Source organism: Bos mutus, chromosome 9, assembly GCF_027580195.1.
Source record: "Bos mutus isolate GX-2022 chromosome 9, NWIPB_WYAK_1.1, whole genome shotgun sequence".
NCBI classification, from domain to species: domain Eukaryota; kingdom Metazoa; phylum Chordata; class Mammalia; order Artiodactyla; family Bovidae; genus Bos; species Bos mutus.
The window spans coordinates 70527993-70540871 of record NC_091625.1 but is presented as its reverse complement, the minus strand read 5'-3'; the positions used below and the strand labels follow the sequence as shown (position 1 = coordinate 70540871).

At 42.7% G+C, this 12879-nt stretch overlaps 1 protein-coding gene across 1 annotated transcript in view; it reads left to right on the top strand.

Moving 5' to 3' along the window:
* Positions 1–2937: 2937 nt before the first annotated feature.
* MOXD1 (monooxygenase DBH like 1) overlaps positions 2938–12879 on the top strand; it is a 97930-nt gene continuing 87988 nt past the window's right edge. The window contains exon 1 of the mRNA XM_005904404.3: positions 2938–3263. Coding sequence (XP_005904466.2) covers positions 3000–3263 — 264 coding nt within the window. The 5' untranslated portion in view covers positions 2938–2999. The remainder of the gene's footprint in view (positions 3264–12879) is intronic.

The window sequence follows — 12879 nt, the reverse complement described above, 5'->3', positions numbered from 1 at the left end:
GTTCTTGGAATGCATACAAGGGTTATTTTTGGATGGTGGAATTTCAGGTGATATTTTTAAATTGACTTTATTACTCATATTTTCCTGCATTTCTTGACCTTTAGCTTTAAATAAGAAAGAAGTATTATTTTTACAAAAACAATAGTGAATAAATAAATTTGAAACCCCTTGCTACTGATTTTATTCTCTTCTTGGCCATATATCCTGAGTTTTTAATGGACCAGTGCTTTCTTCCTGCTTTCTTTAAGGATTTAAAACAAGCAGTTGTACAGTAATTAATTTCCAATTGGGAAACTGAGAGTTTATGAAATTGAATGGGGAGATGATTTTGATCCAGGGAACCCACTCAGCGTATAAAGCACACTTAGATAAAATTGTCTCTTTTGTCTTCATTTACTGGGTAATTCAACCCAAGGCAGAATGGATCTCTTGAAGGTGAATTATGCTAATAATGTTCTGTTGATCTAATCTCAAGATGATTCTATTAGTTTTAATAGTTCTTGAGCACTCAGGGTGCTTTAGCTGCAATGCCAGCTGCAGACAAGCAACAGGCAATAACTTCACATTCAACAATCTTACTTGATGAAAGAATAAAACGATTTAAGACTCTGTTTTGTGTATTCGTGTGTGGTCGCTTTTCTATTTTGCCTTTATACCAGGGCAGGGCAGAGCATTTGATCACACAGGGGGCCAAGCTTTCCCTTCACAGCCCATCTTTGTTAAGAGGATGCTTCCTGGAGGATCTGAAAAGCATCTATTTATTCTTCCTACAAGTCTTTATTAAGCACCTATTGCATGGTGGTCCATATTCTAGGCAATGGGTTAGAATAAGGAACCAGAATCTGTTTCTGATCCAAAAGGCTCCTGAAGGAAACTGTCTATAGACAGACACTGAAATGTTAGGAGTGAGGTCTGAAGAGAACATTCCACGGACATCAGTCCCACTGTGTAAGGGTCAACACAATCTGATGGAAATGTGGGAAGGAGGATTAGAAAATACTTCAAAGAATGGAGGGAAGAAAAGGCAAGTGTGGCAGAGCATGAGCAATCTGAAAAGGCAGAGTGATGGGAGAGAGCGGGGCTCTCTTTTAGGATTCTAGAGGCAATTTTTATATGTCCTTCTAGTGGGAAATGGGTGAGTGATATGAGAATGATTGATGGAAGGTAAAGCCAGAACAATAAACAGGGATCGGACTCTAGACGTGAATTTGGAATTTATATAACACCCCTCCCCCCACCAATGAAGTAGATGTAACCACATGTTCCAGGCTCCTCTATGCTAGGAATAAAAAGTAGGGTCACCAAAAAGGAAGTTTGCCTTTGATCATTCTGGAGTGACATAACTCCCTTGAAATCCCTGTGTTTCATGTAGCACCAAGATTGACTGTTCTTGGTCTCTGTGTCCACCATTTTGTTCCTCTCTCTGTATTCCTCTTCTCTTCCTGGCTAGAGCCATAGCAGTAACCACACCCCTGTACTTGTAAAATCTCAGTTCTAAGGATGAAATTCTTAGTTTGCTGAAGTTGATGCTGCTGTCTCTGATGTCTGCCCAGGGATCTACTGCGGCTACTCTCAACGGGTCAGTTCCTTTAAGTCTTCACAGGCTCTTTTATTTCTTGCCTTGTCCCAAGGTTTCAACACCTCTCTTCTCTGGTCTATTGTCATTGGCTAAACTTATAGATTTCTGTCCCCTCTCTCCTTGAGATGAATCCCCTCTCAAGCAATTTCCTGAACTCCCTGGTAAGCAGACCCACTGGAAGGTTGCCTTCTGGAATTAGTCAAATATGCCTGAGTCGTTGGGAGAGCACAGTTCTGATGCATGCTGGTAACTCTGGGAAAGTCACAGGAAAAGGAACGGGAAGAGAAAACAAGAGCAAGAAAAAACAGGCTGAAACATGACTCTAAGAGACAAAGTAGGCAGCTTGTGTGGAGCTTCCAAATGCAGCGCAAATAGCACCATTTGTATATTCTTCCTGCCCATGCTGTTTTCATCTGATATCCGCTCTTATTTTTCTATTCTGTATTATTTGTATCTTATGAGCCACCTTAGAACGTTTTAGAACGTTCTTAGAATATAAATAAATGAATGAATAAAGAAGGTAATTTGCAGTTACACTGAGTAATTAGCATTCTGAAGACAGGAGTGTTGTAGGTAAAAGTAGAGGCAAAAACACTTTTTGACAAACACGACTATGGCCAGAACTTGAAATAGTAGGAAGACTTCAAATTACAATTTAATTCCCAAATGATTTTTCAACCTTGACCTACTCTGCTGACGGCTGAGTACTTTGGCAGAATTTCTCCTAACCAAACCAAACCAAACAAAAACCAGGCATAAAGAGGCAAGCCTCAGGGCACTGACTCCTGGGGTCAGGAACCAAATGCGCTGGTGGAGGTGAACCGTGGGGTTAAGGGCATCGCTGTTTACAATGGTTTCCGATGCAGCGAATATCGAGATGTCAAGCAGTTACCCTGGACGGGACTTTCTCTCACTTGCTGTCCATCAAACCCAGGATTATTCCTCTGATTACTCAGGTCCTCCCCACCTCTGCTAAGCTAAACTTGCCCTCGCTCAGCAATCTCTGATTCTTTCCCCTGGGATCCCCACCCCCTGTTCCCCGCGACGTGCCCACACTGCCCAGGCAAGCACTAGCACTCCGCGCTCCTTTTCTGTCGACCCCCGGTCCTCGGCTTCTGCCTCCTCCTCTCCTCTTCCAGGACGCCCGTCACTGCGCTCCCCACTGAATCAGACCTCGGGGACCAACAAAGTCGGGGGCGCGAGGCGGCAGGTGGATGGACCGGAAAGGCGGGTCGCGGATGGAGTCGGCGGCTCAGCCAGCAGACCGCCGGGGCTGAGAGGGAGAGCGACTTTGCGGCCCCTCCCGGCGGGCGGGCCGGGGGGCGGTCCCAGGCCGCTTGCTCGCGCCGCCGCTCCGCGTGCGCCCTCCGCGCTCCAGTCGGCGGGAGCCCAGGTGCCCGTGGGCTGGACGCGCCCGAGGATGTGCCGCTGGCCGCTGCTCCTCCTGTGGGGGCTGCTCCCCCGCGCGGCGGCGGGGGGCTCGGGCTGGCCTTTCCCGCACCGCACGCTCCTCGACTCCGAGGGCAAGTACTGGCTGAGCTGGGGCCCGCGGGGCGGCCGGCTCGCCTTCCGCCTCGAGGTGCGGACCGCCGGCTACGTGGGCTTCGGCTTCTCGTCCACCGGGGCCATGGCCGCGGCCGACATCGTCGTGGGCGGGGTGGCCCGCGGGCGGCCCTACCTCCAGGTAAGCGCGTATATACCCTCCTGCAGCTGCCCCGCCGAGCCTCCGCCGGTCCGGATTCTGGGCAGGCAAGGCGCGGTTGGGGGGCGCCTTGGGCCACCCGGCTTTCTCTCCGGCGGAGGCTGGCCGCCGTCTCCCCCGTATCCCCGCAGCCTCAGCCCGGCTTCCCCTACCCTTTGCGATTCGCTCTTGCACCCCGGAGCCCAAGCCCCTGGGGCTGGACTTCCCAACTCCGCCGCCCAGCCCCCGGAAAGCTGAACACGGTAACCCTGGGCTAGCTTTCCGTCTCTGAACACTTTCCTGTCCCCTGCGCCCCAATTAATACATGCCCCAAGTGCACACCTGCCACGCACCACCAGTCATCCCTGATGGTTAAGGAGACATCTTTGGGCTTTGGGGATCTACAGGACGGCTCTCAGGGTTGAAGGGACCGGAGAGTTTTGGCATCTGCTGTCTAGCTGTCTAGAATCGTGGATCTCAGAAGGCTTTTCTGAAGCTTCCCAACTCTGGGGCTGGGTCAGCTACCTCATGCCAGCAATGACTGAAAGGTCCCCAAGAATCCTTAGGAACTTGCTATTGGGAGCCGTTTAGGAAGCTGCGAAACCTACAAAACCTGAAGTCTTCAGGCAAAACCCCATATTAAGTGACAAAACGTTTCACTTACTTTGAGTTCAGTTCAGTCGCTCAGTCGTGCCCGACTCTTTGCGACCCCATGGACTGCCGTACGCCAGGCTTCCCTGACCATCACCAATTCCTGGAGCTTACTCAAAACTCTTGCCCATCGAGTCGGTGATGCCACTTACTTCATTTAATAGCTAACAAAATTAAATTGACAGCTACCGTTTTGCTTTGAAAGAGCCAGAGTAGAGACGTTGCCCGTTCACAGATATTTTAATGAATAGGAAAAAAAATTAAAAAAGAATTGAAGTGATCGGAATGATTAGATGCTTAGGTTTTTGGACATTTTTGTCTGTTTGATCTTGACCAACATTTGAACACTTCTCCACTATGATATAACATCGTGGTGAATATAGTGTTGCTTATCAAAGTTCATCCAAAAATACTGCCCTTTGCTAAAAGTCTCTTAATCCATATGAAAGCTAGTTCTTCTGGCTATGTATTACGTTTTGATGATAGTAAAATCGATGTACCTGATAAATTCCCAAAAGCATTTCTCAGTAATTTTATTTCTGACGTCTAAGTTTGATTGCCATTAATTTTTAACGCTAATTCTGGCAATGAGCTGTTAACTGGCTAGAAGTTTTAAAAATGACAGCAATAAAAACTTTAAAACCCTTCCGTTGTCTATTTTTTCATGAATTAGTCCTTTCCTCCCCCAAATAAGCACAACTCCAATCAAGTTTTATGAGAATTACACCGTTGAAGTCATTCATGTATAAATTTAATCCTCCTGCAGCATCTCAGACATTAAATTTGTAAATCAAGAATTTGACCCCAAACACAGGCCTCACTAGCTGAGTAATTCAGCTCTCTTCTGATATGAAGTAGACAGTACCTTATTTCAACATCTATTGAGCCACATATTTTTGCTTGTCTATTTTTTTTTTTAGGATGGGCAGAATCAAATGCCCCTTAACTATCCTTAAATGTTTTGTTGAAGGGAGCATGGAAAGTCTTACTTTAGTGGTATCATAAAACATGTATACTTTAAAGATAACTTGATGTTTTTCTCAAAGAGTAGCGTTTCTAGAAAGCCCATCAAGTTTGATATCAAATGAAAGACTAAGAGCAGAATTCTGTTTCAACATGCTATAAGGGGCACACCACAAACATAGTTTGTTAAACTACAGTATTTCCACACTGCAGGTGGCTCTTTGTAAAGAGAAAATAAGAACTAATTAAGGGCCCTTTAGATGGGTTTTGCAGCAGCAGCAGCAGCAGATGGGTTTTGAAACGTAGAACTTTTCTTAAGGTAATTTCTAAACACATAATACTGTTCAGTAAGCCTTGGATATGGACCTTTTCCCAATATATTTAATGAGCAAGAAATAGAACTTTCCCTTCTATTTTTATTCCTAAGGAAATGGAATTTTTATTTTCATATATAAAGGATTGTCATTTTCTCAATTGACTGACATCCTTTACTACTCCATTTTCTTAAGCATTGGTAAAGAATTTGCATGCCAGTGAAGGAAATGCAAGAAACTGGTTCAATCCCTAGGTCGGGAAGATCCCCTGGAGTAGGAAATGGCAAGCCACTCCAGTATTGTTCCCTAGAGAATCTCATGGACAGAGGAGCCTGGGGCTTCAGTCTGTGGGGTCGCAAAGTGTTGGACATAACTGAACACACACACAGCACAGCACAGCTCACTCATTTTAAGGCATATAATATACAATAAAAATTATGCATAGCAGTTAAGTAGAAAGAAAATTGATTAAAAACCTTTTTAATAAAATTAAAGACCCCAGACACTAAAAACAAAAAGAAATGTATCAATTCCAGCTGGATCATCCAGGTTGGGAGATTCCATTTTCCAACACTTGAAATTGTATCTTCTCCCAAAACCTACTAATTTGAGATTCTTTGTACAGTGAATGGCATCTTCAGCAACTCTACCAAAAGGTAAATAAAGTTCTTAAACATTGTGTATGTGATTCCATTAGGAAACTTTGATTTTCATGTAATTTTACTTTCAGTGAGAACAAACTTTGCGTGAAACAATACAACACCAAGCATTGCTTCTGGGGCAATGGCATTAAACTGTAGATGACTGATGACAACCTAAGCTGATGTCCAAGTCACCTTCCCTTGTGGCTACTTTCTGTATATATTATTTCATTCTTTCTTATTTAATTAGAAAACTTGACCTTTAGATATTTTATTTTATTATTATTTGGACTTTTATTTTTTTCTGATGATATTAAGACTCTTCTTTCAATAGAATTTTAACTCCTGGATAACTATGTAAGACTAAATCCCAACTAGCCAGGCAGAGAATTGTTGGTGAAACAGATGTCATAAACCCAAATCCATACAGAGGTCAGGAAGCAAATGTAAAAGAGTGACAAGACTCCAGTGGAAAGGCAGTATTGTAATGCAGAAGAGTAGAGGGGATGGAAGAAACCCCAGTTTTCACATGTGAATTACTGTTATGTGGGAATGCAAATCAGGTATTGCCAGATCTTCTGTTTGTTTTTTGAGAGATGACAGATGTGTGTGTGTGTGTGTGTGTGTATGTGTGTGTGTGTGTGTGTGTGTGTAAGTAAAATCTGATTAGTAAATAGCAGCCACAATTCAAATTTGTATAACACACCCTGTTTTGCATATATACACACATAATTTCAGTTGAGATATATCCCATGGACAGCTTGATCTGAGACCAAGAGGGAAAAAGCTAAAGTGAATCAACCCAAATTATGAAATCTGGTGAAAGGCTGAGAGGCAGGTTCCAATTCTCTTCAGGCCCCATTTATTCTGTGTTAGGAAATGTTCAGTGTCAGAGGGGACCTTGCCCCTCTTTTGGTTATCTATCACTGTGTATAAACTACCCCCCAAACATGGTGGTTTGTTTTGCTCACAAAGCTACTATTTGAGCAGGGCTTGGTGGTGACAGGTCTTTTTTGCTTCACTTGGTGTCCACTCCAAGGTGAGTCACTGAGTCATCTGGAGGCTCTGTCACTGGTTTTTCTGACTGGTGACTGAGGCTGGCTGTTGGCTGGACCTCCCCAGGTACTGTGGTAGGAATGTGGCCTCTCCCTGCAGCTGCCCGGCTTCTTCCCAACAGTGGCTTGAGTCCCAACAGTGAACATCTCAAGAGGCCCAAGTAGAAACTGTATGGCCTTGGAGTCCTGGACTGTGTCTTTTGCTGTGGTCCCAGTCCCTCTGGATTCAAGAGGAAATCTAGATACCACCTCAACATCCCATGGTGAGGAGGTCACATGGGAGGGGAAGATATTAGCATGGCCATCTTTGCAAAATCCGTGCAACCACACTCATTCTCACCAACCTGTCAATCTCCCTTCAACCACCGCTTCTGAGTACCTATTACTGTGTATCCACTCTACACTGCTGAGATGGGGAGGCAAGCGTTTACTTATTCACCTCTTTTTCACTCCCTCATGCTTACACACACACACACACCCCACTCACAAGAAGTTAGTGCATAGTTAGTCTTCCTGGTCCACACCCTTTCCACCCTCCCCCTGCCCTTCAAAAAAGAGTTCTAAACCTCAGCAACTCCAGATTTTTCAGTGGTTGCCAGTCACTAATTCAGGACTGGATGCAATGAGACTACCTCCAGGGGGCAGTGCGATATTTGCTTGTAGATGGAAGTATCAGATTTTGATTCTGTTGCCTCAAGGCAGTATACTGGCTTGGACACTCTTAAAACTACACCCAGAGATGAGGTATTATGGAAATTGGCCCTGCCCATTTTGTAATCCTCCAACCCTGGAGCAGATGTTTCTTTAAAGGGTATATAATCGGGTACCATCAAAATGGGAAAGAAGAGAGAAACGTGGTTGTGGAGTAAAGCCCTTCTCCATGTAACCTATCAGATAAGTTGTTCACTTAGGGACACAGTACTCCTGGGATGGTACTGAGGTTGGCTTCCAGGCACTGTATTTCAGAGAGTTGCCAGGGGTGGGAAGCAGTCTTTCCTTTCGCCTTGGCTTTGGAAAGCCTCACTATTCTGTCTCAGTGAATTAACTCAATGCTTACTTCCTTGATAGATTCGTGTCCTCTCCTTGTACTTTGCCCCTTTCTGACACAGAGCAATCCCACCCCCATCCAAGCCACTTAGCAACTGTTGAGTCGCCATTTGGGGAAAGTAATCAGGGTTGATGAATGCCTAGTTTGTGCGAGTTGGAGAAGAGGGCAGCATTGTCAGATGTGCCTGTTGAAATCTGCACAAAAATGAATTCACTCTTCCTTTGGGGGTGTAAATTGCTGGAGAATGGAGGCAGAAACCGATGTCATCATTTGTTACAACCTCACTGGTTGGCTATTGCCACCACCAAAACTTTGCTGTGATGAGGAGTCTCTTCAGCAGCGGGGTAATTGCTGCCGGGCTGCTTGCTGAGGAAGTGCTGGGAAATTGTGCTGTGATTTGGAATCCCAGAAAACAGTGAGCATTCTTTGTGGTTAACGATGTGCTTCTTTTAAGTGCACCGCAGCCAACGGCAACAAAGAAATGTTTGGAAAGCAAATTGAAAAGCTGTAAGGGGAAGACGAAGAGAGTGTACAACCCCGACACAGATCAGCTGGGGCTTTGTTAAGAGGTATTTATAAATCTTCAGGTTATGCCCTGCCCCCTGCTCCCTCTTTGCCAATTTCCAGATGACAAGGGACCTCTCCAACCTTCATGTTTGGTGTATTAGTAGTAAGTCCACATGCACCAGTGTAAGCGGGAACCAAGAATCACCAGGATGCTCTTCAGCTGTGTGGTCTCCCTGACCGAGCAAATGATTTCAAGAAGCCAGCCCGAGGAAAGGACTAAGAGCCAGGAGAACAATGCACCTGAATTGACCGCCAAAGTTCAAGGCTTCAGGCGACCAACGGCCTATTTCTGGATTCTTGGGAAGAAAGCCAAGAGTGCATCCACTTCAAAGAAAGTGAATGGTGGTTTATTGATTCATCATTCGTAATAGAGCCCTGTTAAAATAGAGTTGCTGGCCAAAAGAATGAATTCACTGTATATCATCTTGTTTCTGGAAATGTTTGATCTATATGTAAAACAAACAAACAACTCTGCCTAAGGATGCCTCGTAATGTGGCTTATTGTAACTTTTAAAAGATAATTAGTACAGAACTTTTAAACAGAGAATTATTTCTCTAGAAAACCTCTTCTCCACTTCTGTCTTTTTTTAACTTGTTAAATTCTGGAGTAGACCAAAAGTAAAGAAAAGCTTAAAGCTTCACAGCATATAGTATGCACATAAGCAGGAAATTCTGCAAAAATAAGAAAGCTTCAAATGTATTAATTTTTGTTAACAGTAAAAATGGGATTATATATGAATGCTATGGAAATAATGTATAGTTCAAATTTAATTTACTATTGAGGTCTTTTGTATTCAACTAATATAGCCAAATATTATGATAAATCTTTAAACAGTGTTTGGTTTTACAAATTGAATATTGATATTTTGGGCACTTACTTGTTGCTCTTCAGAGCTCAGAGTTCAGTTGATCCGCCTTAAATTTCCTAACTCTCCCACCTGAATTTTACAGTTAAGAAACTGGGCCTTAGGTACCTATTAAGTGACCTGTTGGAAGCCATATAGGTCAGTGGTCTGGATTCATTTCCTCTTGGTCCTGGTTTGGTGTTCTTTCTTCTGCAAGCAGCTGGTAGCTTAAATAAAAACATTCCAATTTTCTTCCTCAATAGTGAAAGAACGTGTTAATGAAAAGCAGTTTTAAAAAGATTGGTAAAAATAAAATCATAGTATTTCTGTTACTATTTTTGTTGTACAAATACCATAGATATATATTTCTGTAATGTGATTTTTCATTCATGGAGTTCTTAATATATGCCATACATTATAGTCTTTCAAGTGTGTTATCTCATGTAATTCTCACAATAGCCCTATGAGGTCAATATCTTATTTCTTCCATTTTGTAAATGTATAAATTTGAGGCTCCACGCCATACAGCATGGGGATCATTTGTGAGTTTCACATGACTGTTTTAGTAAAGTACTCACTGATAATGTTGGAGTGTTCATTCATTCATTCAACCAATATTGATTAAAGGTTTATTGAACAGTTCTAGATCCTGGGGTCATAGCATTGACTGAGAGGAAATCAGTAGTCTCAAGGAGCTCCCATTTTGATGGGGGTAAACAAATAAGCAGGAAAAATATCAAAAAGTGATAAGTGTGTGCAGAGGTTTAAAATAGGGTGATGTGATAAGGGGCAGTGCTGTGGCTATATCAGATTGGGAGGCTTACAATTAAAACACGAAGGAAAACAAGTGTCCGAAGTTTTAAATGTTGTCTTTCAAAATTAACTATAGCATTTACCATTCAAAGTATTATATACTATGAGGAAGATTATCTGGCATGGGCTTCAAAGGACTCGGTAGACATTGACTATAGGAGTCTGCCTACGTGGAAGAAATATAATTAAAGTGTCTGAACCACCTGAGCTCTTTTCTGTTTCTGTAGCCTTGTTACACACATGTTTAGTAAGCTCAACTAGAGTCTTTCAGGCTTTGATCTAGAGATTTGGTGATTTTATAGGAGTTTCTTTCTTAATACTAGGTGTGAATGTTTTTCTCTTATACCCTGTGTTCCTTCTCATCTTCAATAATATGAGAGAGCTAAAGGACTTGGAGAAGCTAGATCAACAAAACTACATGAGTCTGGGGAAGATTTCCATCTTTCAGGCAATTTGTAAACTAAAACCTGAGAACCTCAGTTTCTTAGATACAACTAAATTGCTATTATTTTTTTCCACCCTAAAAGCTTCATGCCCAGAAGCCCATTCATATAGGAAAACTCATGGTAGATGAAACCATGTAGAAGCAAGGCCTCCTGGTATTTTGGACCTCCAGATCCCTTCAGACAGGGCCAAGATGGCAACAGCAAATTGCACTCCAGTGGTCAGCAGGCAGTGCTAATAGAGGACTGAGAACTGGGAAGATACTTCCCATGTCAGAAATTCCCAAATTTGCACGTTGGAATCACCTGCACATCTTTTAAAAATTTTAGCATCCAGGCATCCCCCCTCCCTCCTTTACACCATTAAATCACAGCCTCTAGCAGTCTACACAGGCCTTAATGTATTTTAAAGTTTCTTAATTGATTCTGTGCAGTCAAGTTCAGGAACTACTGACCTTGTGTGGTCAGGCTCTTTGATCAGAATCAGGTAACTCCCATGTCCACCTACAGAAGCTTGGAAGATTCCAGACTCTGGGCATGGAGATGCATAGCAAGATTCCCAACAAAGCAATTCAGAGTGACTGATGTTTGAAGCAAGGGTTAGCATGTGCTTGGATAGAGATTATTTTGTAAAGTCGAAAAGTCAAGTGGGTTTTTCTAGAATTGAAACACTTCTGAGATGTTTAACAAATGTGTTGATAATTTAAAGTATTTTCTCAAAGTTACATGCTGAAATGAGAACAGCGATGGAAGAACTGTGGGTAGCCGTGTATTTTGAAATACTCTGAGCCAGAAATCTCCCTCCTCCTCGTACCTCCCTGCCATTCCTACACACCTTTTGTCAGTTGGTTCTAGCTGCTATATTTCTAAGCAACAGAAATACCTGCCCACACAAAGCCTAAAATTGGTAAGTTATATATGGTCACAGGGCATCAAAGGAATATTAATAAATGAAAGTCTCAGGTTCGTCTCAGCCTGCATGTAAGCCAAGAGATGTGTTCTGCTCTCAAATCTTTTATTAGAATGAACAGTAACAAAATGACTCCCTTTGTATTTGGAAAAATTCTGAAGTGTATTTCTAGTTAGTGTAAAGTGTAAATAGATACTCTTTCCTTTCCCACTTTCATTTCCCAAGATTACTAATAAGCAGTGAAATGCCCTAAAGCTATAGTTGCAGCAGGGAGAAGGAGGAAAAGGAGTTTGCGTAGTAGATAATTAGTGTTTAATTAGGGCGTGGATGGAACATCTACAAGCTGATGAGTGTCTCATTTCCTGAGGGAACAGGAAAGAGTCCATTTGCCTGGTGGGTCCTCAAGAAATACCTGCTGAATAACTACTGAGCAGTTAAGAGCAGGAAGTCCTGCTATGAGTCCCAACACTGCTTGCTGCTTATTCCTTATGTGGCCCTAGGCCAACTCTTTAACCTTGCTCAAGTGACAGTTCCCTTTATGAAGAAGGAAATTATATCTACCCATGGCATTTGTTTGTGAGGACTCAATGAAATAGGCACTTAAAGCTCTTAGTAGAGTATGTGGTACACTGAAAGTACTCAGTCAATACAAGGTACTGTTAGCATGAGTCAATCACTTAGTGAAATATCAGAATTGTCAGATGACTGTGTGCATGAGTGTATGGTCAGTCACTCAGTCCTGTCTGACTCGTTGCAACACCATGGACTGTAGCCCACCAGACTCTTCTGTCCGTGGGATTTCTCAGGCAAGAATACTGGAGTGGGTTGCCATTTCCTGCTCCAGGGGATCTTCCCAACCCAGGGATCGAACCTATGTCTCCTGCATTGATATGTGAATTCTTTACCACTGTGCCACCTGGGAAGCCCTTATCAGATGATTACATGGAGACAAATGTCCCAGATTTTCAACTTGGAGGTTGAGAGTCATTTGTGAAAACTCAAGGACAAACTTTAAGCAACAAATTTGTGAATGCTTTGCCTGAAGCAATTGGTTTGTGACTAGAGGTCAACATGCTTTCAATAAACACAAATTATACTGACAAGACTGCATTTTCTTTGGCATTTGATTTGCTGGACTTGTAGTTCGGCTAATAAATGAATGTTGTGTCTAAATGATACTAAGGTAATTGGCAGGTTTCCTATGATGTCACTGTAGAAGATGGACTAATAAAGTTGAATTCGTTACTGTAAATATTTAAACATCCATACCCAAAATATGTTGATAACAGGCTGCCTATATTAGGCTACAGAATAAGGACTCAAAAGATAGTGATATATTAAAATAAAGAAAGAAAACTAAAAATTAAAA